The 18,283-nt window shown below is 38.9% G+C and overlaps 1 protein-coding gene across 1 annotated transcript in view; it reads right to left on the bottom strand.

The window, feature by feature from the left end:
• efcab7 (EF-hand calcium binding domain 7) overlaps nucleotides 1-18,283 on the bottom strand; it is a 100,056-nt gene that overhangs the window by 34,226 nt on the left and 47,547 nt on the right. Inside the window, exons 6-8 of the mRNA XM_087990690.1 lie at nucleotides 17,510-17,634; nucleotides 5,167-5,308; nucleotides 553-662 (exon numbers count right to left, since the gene is read on the bottom strand). Coding sequence (XP_087846816.1) covers nucleotides 553-662; nucleotides 5,167-5,308; nucleotides 17,510-17,634 — 377 coding nt within the window. The remainder of the gene's footprint in view (nucleotides 1-552; nucleotides 663-5,166; nucleotides 5,309-17,509; nucleotides 17,635-18,283) is intronic.

An 18,283-nucleotide genomic window follows, 5' to 3' on the forward strand; every position in this document is an offset into this window, starting at 1 on the left:
CTTTGCCTCAAAAAAGGAAGGATCAGTGAATATTGTTAAGACAAAGACAGATTCTTATTAGGCAAGGGAATAAAAGTTTGTCATGATAGATGAGAACATGGAATTCAAAACACAAACATATCAGCCATGATCTTATTGAATGGGTGGGTTAGATGAAGTGCCAAATGGCCTATTTTTGCTCCTAACTCATAAGTATCTGGGATGTATTGAGTCTCACTGAAGATGTATCTAAGCACCCAAAGAGAGAAAAAACTTAGGCTTGGCTTTTGCAACATCAACTACATCCATCATAAAAAGGCCCACTAATAGCCACAGCCAGTCCCAGAGGATGAAAGGAAACTATGACCCAACAAGGAAACAGAATATTCGTGGACAGAGGAAGCAAAGCAAGTCCAGCTGAAGCACAATTTCCTTCATGATTTTGATTTCATGCATGATGAAAAACAAATCTGGAGTTATTAATCTCTCTGCATATCAATGAATTAGTCAAGACAAGTGACTGGCCAACAACATCACATTTGGAATCTTGATTTCTGAGTTGGCAGTTCTGACCTCTTTTTCTCGTAATTCTGTGACACATACAACTTCCAGAACTTCCGAATCACCATTGTTCCTCAAAACAAATAATGAGGTGTCCACATTCATCCAGGAGGATTGCTTTTCTGAGCATATGAAACAAAATGTAATGTTACTGTGACTAAAATACTGCAATACGTCCAACAAAAAGGTATATTGTTGAAAAAAAGTCTTTTTTCCTTTTAGTGAAATTTTGTGTTGCAAGTGTGTCACATTACAACTGATAAAGATATATAGCATTGTAGAGAAGTTGTTTAGAATTCAAATAATCAAAGATTACAGCATGTTGAATAAAACATTTAAAAATGAATAAGGTGCTCAAAATGGTTGGGGAATCATTTAAACATACTTTACAGGGAAATTATGAGACAAAATTAGTCTGCTTCCATTTCACATCATAAATAGTCTGTCTGAAATTCTGCAGCCATATCAGGCTAAATTCATAAAAAAGATATGAAACTACAGAATGCACATTTCTCATATTGTGAATGATTGAACTGGGTGATTGATGTGCTGCCATTATAAAGATTTGTGAGGTTGCACCTGTCAAACAGAAGGGAACTTCCTTAGGATTAGTAAAATATGTATTAAAAACTCTACATTTTTAAAGGTAACAAAATGTATTGCTCTGCACTGCTTTAGGCTTTTAAATAATACATATACATTAATTTCATGCATTTTCCATCTAGACTAGTAAAATGCAATAAGGATAAAACATATAGTCAATGTAATACTGTGAAGGCACTGAAGCTGTGGTTACCAATTTTTTTAAGTAGTTAGAAGTTCATAATTGTGTTTCCTTTTCAGAGGCTGTGCCATTCTGCAAGAGATTAGCATTCTTCTTCACTTAAATAGCCATTCTTCAAACCCAGGACATGAATGTCTACAGCTGTTGAACGAGATGGGGCATCACAACCTAGCCTGATTTGTAGCAAGAGGGAAGATATGTCCTGTATACAAGGTTTATAAAAATGATACCACCCCCCCCCCTTTTCCTCCGCTACATCGATGACTGTATCGGTCGGCGCTGCCTCGTGCTCCCACGAGGAGGTTGAACAGTTCATTCACTTTACTAACACCTTCCACCCCGACCTCAAATTTACCTGGACCGTCTCAGACTCCTCCCTCCCCTTCCTAGGCCTCTCCATTTCTATCTCGGGCGACCGAATCAACACGGACATTTACTATAAACCGACCGACTCCCACAGCTACCTAGACTACACCTCCTCTCACCCTGCCCCCTGTAAAAACGCTATCCCATATCCCCAATTCCTTTGTCTCCGCCGCATCTGCTCCCAGGAGGACCAATTCCAATACCGAACAACCCAGATGGCCTCTTTCTTCAAAGGCCGCAATTTCCCCCCAGACGTGGTCGACGATGCTCTCCACCGCATCTCCTCCACTTCCTGCTCCTCCGCCCTTGAGCCCCGCCCCTCCAATCACCACCAGGACAGAACCCCACTTACCACCCCACCAACCTCCAAATACACCGTATCATATGTCGTCATTTCCGCCACCTCCAAACGGACCGCACCACCAGAGATATATTTCCCTCCACTCCCCCATCAGCCGTTCCGAAAAAACCACTCCCTCCGTGACTCCCTCGTCAGGTCCACACCCCCCACCAACCCAACCTCCACTCCCGGCACCTTCCCCTGCAACCGCAAGAAATGCAAAATTTGCGCCCACACCTCCCCCCCTTACTTCCCTCCAAGGCCCCAAGGGATCCTTCCATATCCGCCACAAATTCACCTGCACCTCCACACACATCATTTACTGCATCCACTGCACCCGATGTGGCCTCCTCTATATTGGGGAGACAGGCTGCCTACTTGCGAACGTTTCAGAGAACACCTCTGGGACACCCGGACCAACCAACCCAACCACCCCGTGGTTCAACACTTCAACTCCCCCTCCCACTCCACCAAGGACATGCAGGTCCTTGGACTCCTCCATCGCCAGACAATAGCAACACGACGGCTGGAGGAAGAGCGCCTTATCTTCCGCCTAGGAACCCTCCAACCACAAGGGATGAACTCAGACTTCTCCAGTTTCCTCATTTCCCCTCCCCCCACCTTGTCTCAGTCCCAACCCTCGAACTCAGCACCACCTTCCTAACCTGCAATCTTCTCCCTGACCTCTTCCCCCCCACCCCCACTCCGGCCTATCACCCTCACCTTAACCTCCTTCCACCTATCGCATCTCCAACACCCCTCCCCCAAGTCCCTCCTCCCTACCTTTTATCTTAGCCTGCTTGGCACACTTTCCTCATTCCTGAAGAAGGGCTCATGCCAGAAACGTCGATTCTCCTGCTCCTTGGATGCTGCCTGACCTGCTGCACTTTTCCAGCAACACATTTTCAGCTTATAAAAATGATAAACACGTATATGAAAGTATTTAGAATTTTGCTATCCCTAGCGCATGGTGAACACATTTCTGTCTTTATACATAGGTAAACTTTCCTTTAGGAGTCATTGGATAATAATCAGAAGTATAAATCAACCTGGTATTTCAATTCCAGACATCAGGATGATAAGCTAAAATAACTCAGCCATTACTACAACAGAAGAAAATGACCTTGTGAAGTCTGAACACCAATATAACGTGAGGTTCATAAACCACATGAACTGAACTGACTCTTCCCATTCTGACATTAGGCTCTTTAAAAGAGGCAAGAAGCAAAAAAACAGGAGGTATTTCAGTGAGATGAGTAGGTCAGAAAGTTAAAAAGAGAAACACAAAACTTTCAAGATGTAGCTTTTCCAAGTTTACTTTTCGTTATCAAGTTGAGTCGTAACTGACATTGCAAGGACAGCACAAACAATATCAGCCTTTGTGTTGCTGGGTGATGTATAAACACAAAATACTTAGATCTGGGGAATACTATTCAATCTGTAGTGATTAGAATAAGGTTGACCAGGTGGATTTTGTTGAGTATGAGTTCCCCGATTGGGATTGTTAACTTGGGCCAATCACAGAGTCCTGGCTGGCAGAAATAAACAGGAGTCTTGGGATTTGAGGTTTGTTCTCATTTCCCTGAAAACTGCTTGAACAGTAGGGTTTGGGGATTGGCTTTGTCGCTCCTTTTCCTTGTAAATTGATGTTTCTCTGTATACAGCTGTTAATTGTCTTGTAAACTGTATTCTTTAATAAAATTTTAAAAAAAGAGTATCAAGAATTCTCCTCACTCTAGGGACTGACTGAGCTAATTGGTCCGAGTCCATGTATTGTACACGTGTAAGTAAAGGGTAACTTGGTGACAGGATACCATCCTTTGTGGAGTTATTTCACAATTTGTCTTAATTCATCCACCCAGAGAAATCCCAACATCTCTGCTTTGCAATATTCAATTATTACTTAAATGATTGTAATTTGAACTCCTGCCACCAGTACAGTGTCTGCAAGTTTATTCACATAAGATTCCACACCACTCTTTAAGTAAGCAGCAACTTCCTGAATCAGTCCTAAAACTACCTGTTATTATTTTGAACCAGCTCACCTACTGTACTCCTATAGTCTAAAACTTGACTAAACACGATAGACTAAATTTTCACAAATGAGACAGGAAGTGGGAACATTTCCAGAATCCATATCCATTTCCAAATACAAGTCTTTTATTTTTTATTAATATGCTTTTTTCGTCCTTTATTATTTTTATTTTAATCTTAAAATAAATGTATTTAAAATACCACAGAGTAAAAGAAAATTCAACAAAACAATCCTCACAGACTGATCGCCACAATTAAAAAATTGGTAAGTCATAAGGGCTATTTCGACACCTGCTAGGCTCATGATTTAGTTATAATGTGACTCTAGTTAGAATTTTACAAAATAATGTGAATTTTGAAGAATATATAATTGAAGTTTCTTGGATGCGATCTTATTAGATTACAACTAACATAATGCGGCCTTCCAACATGAAAAGGTTCTCCACCTCTGGCCTAGTTGAAAGAAAATTATGTGGCAGGGCATAAGGTGCTTATCCCCACAATGGAAACACCCAGGTCAGAATTGCAAATTGTAGGGTTATTATATTTGATCTCTGAAAATTCCTGGGGACAAAAACAGAGGCAGGAAACCAAAAATCAGGCCCCACTCACAATTTTTAAAGGCTTCCATAGTCAGCCTGACTGCAAAAATCCAAATCTGCCTGTCCACGGTGATCTATCTGCTTATAGTCAGTTTAGATTGTTTTGGTCTTCCATGTTATTTATGGCAAAAGTCTTGATTGTACTTAGGATGGCTTTGAAATATTCAGCAGCTCTGGCAGCATCTGTGAAGAGTTAATGCTTCATGTCAATGATGAAAGGCTGTTGACCTGAAGCAGTGATTTTGCTTCTCTCCACAAATGCTGCCTCAGAATTTTCAGCATTTTATGTTTTCATTTCAGATTTGAACATATGTAACATGTTGGTTAGGAAATTTTTGTTCTCAGAAGGCATACTGTTCTATGATGCTGTATCTCATGATGCAAATTGCCCTCTTTTCATGCTGACAAGGTGGCATATAAGCATTAGCTGGGATTGTTTGCAGTATTAAAAATGTCTAACCATAGTGTTAAAGTGTTGCAGAATAGTTGGCAGACTATACCTTCACTTTCGCTGAGGTTTAATGGTCTGATGGTAAGGCAAACATTTGTTGTTTGATGTAATTCCAGTCTATACCGATGACTGACAATTCCACCATCTTCCTCCAGGAAAAAGCATCCCTTTGACCAAGTATGTTGCCAGTTCTAGAAGGGAAAGAATAAAAATGGAACAAAGACACTGGATTTGTTTATCAATTCATGCTCATTCATAAGCACAAATAGTCAATAAATTGTCATTTTTCTTTTGGATATATCGAGGCACAAAAGGGAAACTTGGAATTGTTAGTCATTTTTAGGATCAATAATTCAGTACATTGAATAATCTTACAAATTTCTATAATTAGCATACATATCGAGATCCTCTGTCCAAGTTATGTAATTTTACAAAAAACACCTCCAAGGCAATGAAAATGCCAACTTCCCAGTAAGTATACATGTTTTTTTCAAATCTCAGGGATACAACAAATCAAATGCTCTCGCACTTGAAATTTATTCTCAACCTGCAGATTATAAATTTACAGATACTTGACACAAAACGCAACAAAGGGGCACACTGAGAAAATAATTTAATTTAAGGCAAACTATTTTGTGGAACTGAGACTTTTTCTTCATTTTGAAAATATGTAAGAGTAGAATCTTCTGAAGAATGTGGGTATTGGTGAGAAAGTTGGGAGAATCATGTGAGATCAGCATTGGAGGGTTTCCCTGCCTAGAGCAAAGTGATACTTTCCAACCAAGCATTGAACAGCTAAGACAAAAGTCTTGCCAGTGAGCACTGAGAAGACTATTATCGTGCACTGACATCCTATCATTACATCATATTGACTCACTTATAGGCAGTTTCTCATTTTCCCACGTGACAGATATAAAAAGATGGTGACAATTCCAGACATTCGAGTCACAGCTATAAAATGGTGACTGCAGGTCTCTGCTTGCTCCTCTGGGCCTCTATCATTCATAACCATAAGAAATAGGAACAGGAATAGGCAATTCGGCTCCTTGAGCCTGTCCCACCATTCAACAAGATCATAGTTAATCTGACATTCCTCACATTCCTTGTTTTTTCCCCTGTAACCCTTAATTCCCCTATTAATCAAGAATTTACCCATCTCAGCCTTAAATGTACCCAAGGTCTCTTTTGGCAAGAAGTTCCAAAGACTCTCACTCCACAGAGTGAAGAAATTCCTCCTCATCTCAGTCTTAAATTGGCACCCCTCTAATTTAAGACTATGCCTCTGGTTCTCCACCCACCAACAAGGGAAACATCCTCTCAGCATGTACCTAGTAAAACTCCTCAAGAACCCTATGTGTTTCAATAAGTTCACATCTCTTTCTTCTCAACTCCAGTGAGTAGAGTCCCAACCTGTTTAGCATTTGCTCATTAGACAATCCATCCATACCAGAGATCATCCTAGTAAATATTCTGCGAACTCCCTCCAATGAAATTATATCTTTCCTTAAATAAGGGGACCAAAACCACTCACTTTACTCCAGATGTGGTCACACCAGCATTTCCTACAACAGCACCAAGACTTCCCTACCCCCATATTCCAACCCTCTTCAAACAAGCCTTCCAGATTATCTACTATACCTATGTGCCAGCTTTCCATGTTTTATTGCAGAAATACCTCCAAGTTCTTATGGGTTGCTGCTTTCTGCAGTTTTTCTCTATATAATCTTATCAATACATGTTCAATGAGCAGCAATCATGCACATCCCCATTCAACAAGGTCCCCATCAGCAAAGAAATGTACCAATTACCCTATATCTGACATGTTCAGGGCCAATAAAATTAACTATAGCTAGTAATCTGCTTTCCAAGTAGGGTGCCATAAGAGCATCGTGTATAATTAATACCTTATTAACTATACACCATTTGAGAAGACAGCACAAGAAAATCCATAAGACTTACAGACAGAAATCAACCATGTTACTCACTGTTGGAGAAATTGAGCCCACAAACGAGAGATCGCGGTGAAATTGACAAGCAGTTTAATTAAACAAAGCAATATCGCAGAAGAGAAATTGACCAGGCTGACACAGAACTGATTCTCTGCACAAATGGCCAGAATGCTCTTCCCAGAACAGAAGATGGAGGCATGCTTTATAGGGGTACAACACAAAGGTGATAATTGCAAAGCAGTTACAGTACGATGGTGAAAACTATAAAGAGATTAAAACAAGAATAAACTGAATGGAAGTTAATCAAGCATCCGGCAGTAGGAATTCATTTGTAATTGACACAGGAGATTCCAGTCATCTCTGTGAGTGGGTGAGAATGTCCTCCAGAGGATTCATCATTGTATTTCCCATCTGCACGAATATGTGTAAATGTCCCTTCTCCTGGCATTCAGGTGTGTCCACTGTGTTCCTCCTGCGAGTGAAGTCTACTGGGGCCTCTCGGTCTGCCTGTTTGTTTTTGCAGTATCGGTTTCAATGGGAAGGGAGCCTGCCCTTAGGGTGTTGGGACTGTAGTACTGATGTGGGCTGGGAGCCGATAGTGAAAGCTGTTTTAGGAAGTGTATTCTCTGGTCTGGGGCTGGCTTGGCCAGGTCTGGTTTCTATGTTAGCCTGTTGGCCAAGACTGGGGCACTCTGGATAGTTTCTGTATGTGTTGGCAGGCTCGATTTCTGTGTTTTGCAGGTCAACTTCTGTTTTTTTGTGTGGCCATGCTGTGGGTGAGCAGAGTGGAAGATCTTTTCCCCCCACATTTACCAAACAAAAAACACAGCTGACTGCTGCTAATCTTCAGTCCGTAGTATTCTGTTTTGTTTCAGGTTTTATGCCATACACCACGAAAGGTAATGGATCATCTCCTTGCCTCAACCCATAACACTTTGAAATTATGTACTGTGTTTGTCTGGCTTTCTCACAACAGTTTCTTGAGGCAGTGTGACTGAGATAGGGAATTCAACATGAGATGATAAACATAGAATTGAATCTAAATGTCTGCAATGTGTGACACTGTATTGGAGATCTGATTCACGGATATTGAATTTGATAGACAATATGCTCTCTCTGAGGCAACACACTGAACAAGAAACTGTTGACCATGTCCTTTTGTAAGACAGTTAAGAATGAAATTCAGTGGATTTTATTTTGAGCAAGTCTGTAATGCAGGATTCTGAACTCGACAGACTAGCCCATGGGATGTGCACAAAGACAAATATCATCAGCTTCTGGAGGATAATCAATTCGACAAGAGATGTTTTTTGGTCTGCCCAAAATTTCTTAATAGTCCTGTGAAAAGAGCTGTCCATGACTGGCAGACTGGCACATTCCAAGGTTTAGGAATAATGCTATGGAATGCACAAAAGCCTCGGACAGCCACCAAAAAGTCTAAATGAGGAAAGGCCACGGTCTATACCCCTGCTGTCCTCATACATAGGGGGCCAGGATTTATGTAAAACCCCACAGGTGGTATTCTTTTAAACGAATTGTACATTGTAAATGGGACCTGTAAATGTGGTACGGCATTGCAGATTGTGGCATACAGTATATGAAGAATTTGAACTATATTACACTGTTAATTATATATTTTTATGTATTTTATGGATAATGTGTATTTTTGGGGAGAAAACACGGGGATTAAATCTGTTAGGGGCACAGTATTTAGAATGCAGCATTTATTTTCTAGCATTTCATATAATGGTAATATTTTACAACTTAAATAATCTCTTATGTAAACAAAATACACTGGTGCAGCAAGACGCTTCATTGGTTTTGCAGTTGGAAGGTACAGGAATTGCAATACTAACTTCAGAAAGATCCTAGACTATATGGTCACCTCATATTGTTTATGAGGAAGCAATTTATGGTCATAGTTAGTGCGTGCTATCAATCTACAACAAAGACTTGTGTTAAGCAAGTTAGAAAGAATCAATAAATGGCATAAAGATTTTTTGCTACAAATGTTTAATTGGTGCTAAGAAATATTTTCACAAATATCATAGTAATAATAATAATCAGAAACAATATATCATTTGGTGTATTTTTTTGTGACAATATTATCTTTTGATTCATCTAGTTTTGGTATTTTATTATATTATTTTTAAACATTCCCTTGGCTAGCGCAACAGCACACAGGAGTGGGGTGGTGGTGGTACATGAGGTAACCTGTTCTCAGAATGAAATTACATCTTACAAAAGGAACATAATTTAGTTGGGTAATAACAATTTTACAGTGTTGTGATATTTGCATTCCCTAGGCCTGTCTCCCCTCTCCAGCCATTTGAAAGTATGCTTGGTTTGTCTGGTTGTTCCATGCAGCAACCTCACTGAAATAGGGATCAGAGAAAGAAAATGGCCATATCGGTCTATTTGCGATACTCAAGTGTAACTTTCCTTAACCTTGTGTTTTTCTTTTGAAATAAACAACAACTTACTTAACAGTAAAATAATGGCATAAACTCATGCTAGCCTTATCTGTTTCCTTTAGGATTGTTTTTTATGAGAGTGCTGGGAAAGCTCAATGTGCTCCCTCCCATCTGTTCTTTTGGCCCTGCAGAGGTATTTTCAATAATCTGTTAATAGCCGCTCATAATGCAGATGCTGCTTTGCTAACACATTTAATGTAAGACTGAAACCAATGAAGCATAATGTGGACACTGTGCAGTCTAACTGAAGTTGGCACTTAAAAGCATGTTAAAAGCTTTGCTCTATGAATTCTTTGGTTGCTTGTGGAAGTAAATGGAACAAAATGATTGAAAATACATTCTGCATTATTTGGCAGTCATCTCTTAAAATAAAGTGTTTGTTTGATAGTAACATCATTCTATTTCCAGTTTTGAAGCCCAGTAAAACATGGTATGTATGAGTCTCACGAATGCCTAGTTCAAACAGACATTGCGCTCTTGGAATAAAATGGATGCAGCAACATGGATAAGAAATTGGCTGAGTGACAGGAAACAGAATAGTGAATAATGGGTACTTGTCAGACTGGGGGAAAATTTGTAACGGAGTTCGTCAGGGATCGGTATTGGGACCCATGTTTTTCCTGATATATATTAATAAACACACCATGGTGTATAGACCACAACTTCTAAAATTTGTAGATAATACAAAATTTTGATAAAGATAGTGTTCAACCTCAAAAGGATATAAACTAGTTGGCGGAACACGCAGACAATTTGAAGATTAAGGCATAGTAGTGTGAAGTGATTCATTTTGATAAGTAGAATAAAGTATGGATAAAATTCTAAAGTAGTGCAAGAGCAGAGGGACTTGGATGTACATGTGGATAAGTTATTGAAAATAGTAGGACAGGTTCAGACAGCAATTCAAAAATCATACAATACTTTTCACTTTATTGGTAGAGGCTTGGAATACAACAGCAAGGAAATCATATTAAATTAGCAAAAAAACAGGTTTGGTCTCAACTGTAGTACTGTGTGCAGTCCTGGATGGCATACTTCAAGGATGTGAAAACATTTGATGTACAGTGCAGAAAGGAGTCATGAGAATGTTTCTAGGGATGGGAACTTCAGATGCATAGATGGATTGAAGAAGTCAGAACTATTTCTATTGAAGGATATTGAGGGGCAATTTGATAGATCTGTTCAAAATTTTGAGGGGTCTGAACAGAATAGGATATAGTAAGTAGGCAATTTTCCACTCATGGATGGATTCAGAAGAAAGGCACAGCTTTAAGGAAATAAACAGAAGAAGAAATAGAAGCATGAGAAGATTTTTTTTTCACGTATTGACTGGTTCAGATCTGGAATGTGCTGTCTGAACATGTGATGGAGACAAGCTCAGTGAAAGCATTCAAGACGGCATTGGAGTATTATCTGAAAAGGTAAAATGTGCAGGGTTCAGCGGAGAAGGTGGAAGGTGAATTGTTCATTGGGAGAAATGATGCCTACAATAGGTTGAATGACTTCCTCTTGTGTTGTAACAATTACATGATTCTGTGATAACAGTATGTTTCTGAAAATTCACCAGATGGCGCTCTAATCACTCAGATTTCTATTGGAAAGTCAACACATTGCATCCACTGAAGGATATTTTTAACACAATTCATCATGAATGCTGTATTTCTCTGTGGTTGTCAAGAATTATTTTACATGTAAATTCAACAATACAATCTCATATGCAGAATTATTTTAAAAATCAGTCAATCATAACACAGTTTTCTTTTTGCTTGCTTATTACATAGAATGATGCTCCTCCTTTACGTTATGCTCCTCTTCTTCCTGACTCACGCACAAGGACTCAAAAAACATTAGGAGCAACAATTGGCCATTTGGCTTTTCGAGCATGCTCCAACAGTCAGGCCTGATGTGATTCTTGCCTCAACTCCAAATTCCCACCTACCTATGATAATTTGTTAATTATCTATAATCTTTGCTAATCACTTTTGATCTTTGTTAATCAAGAATGGATTTACCTCAGCCTTAAAAATATTCAATGACCCTACTTCCATCAGTGTCTGCAGAAGAGAACAGCCTTATGACCTGTTGAAAGATAAAAATTCTCATTTCCATCCTCTTATATTAACTGCACCCATTAATTTTAGTTTCTCCCACAAGGGGAAACATCTTTTTAGCACCCGATCTGCCTTGGATCCTGAGGATCTTACATGCATCAATAACATCACCTCTCTTTCCTTTAAAGTCCAATGGACACTGGCTCAGCTTGCCCAACCTTGCCTCATAAAACTAGCTTTCCGTCCCAGAAATCAGTCAAGTGAACCTTCTCAGCACTGATTCTAATGCAACATTCTTGCTCAAATATGGAAATGAAAACTGTAGACAGTACTCCAAATGTGGCCTCACCAATGCCCAATTACAACTGTAGCAAAACATTGTTACTTTTATATTGCATTTCCTTTGTAATAAATAACATTCCATTTGCCTTCCTAATCATTTGCCATACCTGCATGCTAACGATTTGTGATTCATAAACCAAGACACCTCGATCCATCTGTACCTCAATTCTGCAATCTTGCTCCATTTAAATAATATGCTAATTTGTTGTTCTTCCGGCCAAAGTTAATTAGTTTACATTTACCCACATTAAAGTCCACCTCCTAAATCTTTGCCCACTCACTTATCTATGTGCCCTTGCAGACTCTTTACACCCTTTTCACAACTTGCTTCCATACTTATTTTTGTGTCATCAAATTTAGCCATTATATGTTTCGTACTTTCATCCAAATGTCATGTGCTTTTTTGATATCTGTGATTAAAAGGTAGGCAATAGCCTAGTGGTATTATCACTAGACTATTAATTCAGAAACTCAGCTAATGTTCTAGGGGACCCGGATTTGAATTGTGTCACAGCAGATGGTGGAGTTTGAATTTAATTTTTTTAAATCTGCAATTATATTTCTACAGATGACTGTGTAACCATTACTGGAAACATCCATTTGGCTCACTGATGTCCTTTAGGGAAGGAAATCTGCCATCCTCACCTAGTCTAGCCCACATGCAACTCCAGATCCACAGCAATGAGGTTGATTCACAACTGCCCTCTGAAATGGTTGAGCAAGCCACTCACGTCAAAAGCAACTGTCAACTTCAATGGATTGGCCTGGTAACATTTCAATGGCAGAAAATATTTCAGTGTCCTCTTTATTAATTTTAAACTTTGTTTCTTTAGTACTTGCATAATTTGCCACAGTGAACAAATTGCTGAACTTATGTTAGCTATTAAATCATTGACTTTGCATTGATTCAATAATAGATAATTTTTAAACAAAATCTGGTCAATTCTTAAACTCTGTTTTTTGTTTATTGCCTGTATTTATTTCACTTTTGTTAATACCCATCTCATTTGAATCTAATCAATCTTGCTGTTTTAAAAAAAAAATCAAATCAATAGATAATGTGGAACAGAGTCAATTCCCATGATTTTTTTTACAAATTTCCCATTGCCTCTTTGTTTTTACTGGCTGAATGGACCTTTTTTTTTAACACTGCAGTATAAATCCACAGACACAAATGAATCTCAGCTATCTTATTCATATGGTTATCCCTCATGTATAACTTAAGACAGAGAACATTTGATTACATTAGATTCCCTACAGTGTGGAAACAGACACTTCGGCCTAACCAGTCCACACCGATCCTCTGAAGAGTAACCCACCCAGACCCGTTTCCCTCTGTCTAATGCACCTAACACTAATGGCAATTTAGCATGGCCAATTCACCTGACCTGCACATCTTTGGACTGTGGGAGGAAACCAGAGCACCCGGAGGAAACCCCTCAGACACGGGGAGAATGTGCAAGCTCCATACAGACAGTCGCCCGAGGTTGGAATCAAACCTGGGACGCTGGTACTGTGAGGCAGCAGTGCTAACCACTGACCCACCATGCCACCCCTAATTAGTTGCAAACTAATTTACTCTAGAATAATTTGACAGCTAATAAGATCAATCCCTTATGCAATATCTGATGTACTTTCCTGTAAAGATCACTGAATAATAAGAAATAACAATAATCATGGTAGAATTTACAACTCTAGCTCACAGGCATGGAGGCCAAAATAAGCACTATCTCAGATGAGATCAGTTAACACTGAATTGAAACTAGGCCCTTGGTTTAATTAGCCAAGAACTACTTTAGGCCTTCATGAAGGAACCACAAGAACATCACAAAAGGAAAAATCTGATCAGCAACAGGTTATTCTGGCCAACGGTCTATTTCGTGAACATACATACTGCCAGCAATCTCACCTGTGAAACAATTGCTGTAACAGTGCATCACCCATCTGATATCCTCTTCACAGTTAACAGCAATGAAATGTGATTGATGAAGTCACCACACTACTTTCATCATAATTTACAAGTAAAATGTAATCTGTTTTAACTCTGCTGAAACAGATAATATCGTGTAAGATCAATACATTATGAACGTCTTTCTTATTTTAAAAATTCCAACATCTGAGACAAAATTCAAGATTAAAAACAAGACAGACCCACAGATCACAAAGAGCAGACAGAGGTTGGGCTGTAATATATTATGACATCGCAATGCTCTAGGCACAACATTATTCACAAAGTTCAGTTTGCAAATGAGCAAAAGAGTGCACAGATTTTAAATGTGGTTTCAGTTTTTTTTTTAAATCAAACTGTCGCCAGGTTAATGTGCCACTGTTTATTTTGAATTTGCCACCTGAAGCTAAAACCACCAACTAAATATTTTATTATTTTATCCAATCTCTGCTGGACAGGAGTGAGCAGTAACAAATTTGCAAAAAAACTGTGATGTGGTGGTTATTTGATAACATAATTAGTTAAGTCAAGAAAGGAATATTTCAGTCTTCTTCCCATTGTCCAGGTTTCCATTTCCTAAAATGTTTCACTAACCAGATGATGCAAATAAAACTAGTGTGCAGTTCTTTAACAAGCTTAACTATATACTGCAATAATTTACAACACTTTGCCATATTGTTTAAACAAAACAAGATTTCAAAATAAAACAACACCAGAGTGTTTCTCGCATCAGATGTCTTTTTTGGTAGAAGCTATTACTGGGATAGAATTATCTACAAAAGAGCCTAAGGGGTATAATTACTCGGAAAGAGAATTTGAAATACGATCCCAATGAGACTCTGCATTCAGACATTTAATATAGGAAGCCATGACACCTTTTCTGTTTCATCATATATTTATGCTGCCTTTGTGTTTTTGGGTTGCACTGTAGGGAAGAGAAAGAGGTGTCAAGTGAGATGTGGCTCTGTTATTTCTCTGTGCTGCAGCACTAGAATCATCAATGCACAATTTTTACAGAAGGTCTCCAGGCTCCCATTCACAACCAGAACAGTAACATTTTCCAATTTTCTTTTGGAACATTTACAGCTGTTATTGTACTGAATGCTGAAAGGAAAATCTAACAGAAATTGAGATATGAAGGAAGGACAGAAAAGAAGGGGAAAAAAATCAACATTAACACTACACAAATATTGACTTTACAAAGTCAATATCATGTTATCTTTACCCCTTAGGAACTAAAATGAAAGAGGGTGATTCTAGTTTTGAAACAAGCAAGCAATATGTGTAGTCAATATTGCTTTTCTGTAGTATTTCTTTTTTGATCCCAGAGATCAAAATAAGGAAACAAAACAGAAAAAGAACCTGTAACTCCAAAATTTGACCTGCTATAATCAATCGGTGATCAGGCTCCCTAAAAGATTCAATCTATTGGTAAACTGTCTCAAATGCAATAGAGATCTAGTACATTCCCAATCCATTTTGTTGAAAATTCCAGCAACCTATAAAATCACTTCCCTATTCTTTCATTATATGATGCCTGAGCCATGCATAATGCATCGATGCCTAAATCAGATTCATTTTTTTTGCCATTATGTTTATGTCTCAATTTTTGCACCTCTCAAATGTGCTGACTTGTGTCAATGCTCACTTGAATTGACACCACCTATCCTCTACCACTGTGTTTTGCTAGCCATGTTCCTCACCAAGAACTGCAGCATGTTATCACCACCTTGGATAAAATCAGCTAACTCAGCATGGAACATGCATTGAACCTGGGGTTATATAAGTATGGCTCAGGATTACATCACACTAAAGGCACAGAACTGGTCCCACATTTTATCAAGCTTTCTTCAGTTATTCAGGATCTCATACTCAATGACTAGACATTGCACAATTTCACCTGGAGCTATTTGGAAATGGATAGCTTGTGGTTAAAGTTTTTCAACTAGAACAGCAAATATGGAATATGAAGCTTGCTCTAAGATTGTAGCACACAAACAGTTGAAAATAATTACAAGAGATAATTCTGAATTCGTTATCATGTGATCAGCAAGTTCCCCTCAATTCTAAGATGGAACTACATTGCCATTCTTTCACTGTTGCTGAATCAAAGTCCTTCAAACTCCCTTCTTAACAATTCTGTGGGTTTACCCACACCACTTGGACAGCAGCAATTGAAGGTTATTTAGCACCATCTTCTCAAAGATAATTAAGAATGGGCAATAAATTCTGGCCCCGTCAGCCACACCTATTTGATTTGAAAAATGTGTTACTACTTTAGAGTAGTCAGATGCAGGGGGGTGTATGTGCTGACACAGGTAAGTAACAGCTCAATAAAGGAGAAAACTGTTTTGGCAACATTATAAATTTAGATGCCAAATCAATAATCAAATAGGTGTTGGGATATGAAAATGAATGGACTCAGCAGCAATACCTATTACTCTCAAACAGTCTGCTCAAGATCAGTGTCTATGTTTGCTTATGAAGATGGCCACTTCACCAAGATACCCCAAATCAGCTGATGTCAATGAACTGTGTAGTATCAAGGCTCAATGCCTTCAGGGCACATGTAGGATAAGCTAATAAATAAATACTGCCCACTGAATGTCCTGCTGTCTTTCAAGGATATTGAGTTGTGCATCATTTTAGATTTCCAGCATTTTTTTCTTTAATACTGCTGTTGCAACTTAAACCTCATATTTCAAAAATAAGTATTTACAGAATTCACAAAACCTACACTAGTGTAAGAAGGGAAATCATTAATTATTTATTATTTGTCTATTTAAATTGATTGCAACAAGAATACACAGAGGGTAGACTGCAAAAGTACATTGCTGGAGTGACTAGTAAACAGTAATGTTGCTAGAATAGTTTGAGGTGTATTGTCAACTATGCCTTTGGGGCTGCTGCACTGTTTCTGAACTCTCGTCAATTGGACCAATGGTGCAAATTTCACTCTGTTCATTATCTGGACCTATTTCTTTGAGTATGGATACAAGGGTCTCTGTGGATAAATAACATTTTTGCATTCAGTAACTTTTCTGGCCAAGGAAAAAAAAGTAGAGCAGTACTGCAATATAACCAACAGAATTATCCTTGAATTTACACAACATCCTGACTTGAAAATATATTGTCATTGGTTCACTGTCACTGAATTAAAATTTTGTAAGTGCCTCCCGAGGAGTCTAACTCCACCATTAGGACTGATGCAGGTCATGAAGGCAACTTTCTCAATGGCAATTAGGAATAGGCAATAAATGTTGGCTCTGTTAATGATAACTGCATATCATAAATGAATAAAAAGATTAAAAACTGTTTGAATTAAATTTATTCCCTTCCTTGCTTTGCCAATACTTCATTATTACCATATGTTTGTGAGCAAGTTTTAATTTACCCCACACATGTGGCTAGAGATATCAATAAGACATAAAACGCTGACATTCTGATTATGGATTTCACACAAAACAGCAGTCAGCTTTCGTTTTTCTGAAGCAGATTAAACCTCTGCTTCTGGCATGTTACTTTTCTTTATTCTATTCAGATTTCTATTAACTGTGGGGTTTTTCTTCTCCAACCGAGTAAGAAAGGATTTTCTTCCTAGACTGAAATTAGAAACTGTGTGAATTACCTTCATTGCTTTGGGCTCAGTTAATTTCAGACCTTTTGTAGTGATCGGTCCCATAGTGATGGTAGAAGAAATTGAAGCCCTGCGACTTCGAGCAGATGACGTTCTTGATGGAAGTCTGCTATCAACTGGAATAAAGTGATGCATATAGTTAGAATCCTTCAGTTCTACATCCGGGTCAGTTGGAATATCAGAGAGCCTGTAATACGGTAAAAGGCACAGACTACATCTCATTAGTAGCTAATAACTAGAATCTACTTATAATAATTCTGGATCAGTGGTACTGGAAGAGCACAGCAATTCAGGCAGCATCTGACGAGCAGCAAATCGACGTTTCGGGCAAAAGCCCTTCATCAGGAATAAAGGCAGAGAGCCTGAAGCATGGAGAGATAAGCTAGAGGAGGGTGGGGGTGGGGATAAAGTAGCATACAGTACAATAGGTGAGTGGGGGAGGAGATGAAGGTGATAGGTCAGGGAGGAGAGGGTGGAGTGGATAGGTGGAAAAGGAGCTAGGCAGGTCGGACAAGTCCGTACAGGTCAAGGGGACAGTGCGGGCTGGAAGTTTGAAACTAGGATGAGGTGGGGGAAGGGGAAATGAGGAAGCTGTTGAAGTCCACATTGATGCCCTGGGGTTGAAGTGTTCCGAGGCGGAAGATGAGGCGTTCTTCCTCCAGGCGTCTGGTGGTGAGGGAGCGGCGGTGAAGGAGGCCCAGGAACTCTACTTATAATAATGTTAACCTAGCAGACCCAAGATATGCTGCCACTTTTTAAATCATG

This window comes from Chiloscyllium plagiosum, unplaced genomic scaffold (assembly GCF_037043375.1).
Source record: "Chiloscyllium plagiosum isolate Xiang-an unplaced genomic scaffold, Cpla_swu_hap1 HiC_scaffold_9, whole genome shotgun sequence".
NCBI classification, from domain to species: domain Eukaryota; kingdom Metazoa; phylum Chordata; class Chondrichthyes; order Orectolobiformes; family Hemiscylliidae; genus Chiloscyllium; species Chiloscyllium plagiosum.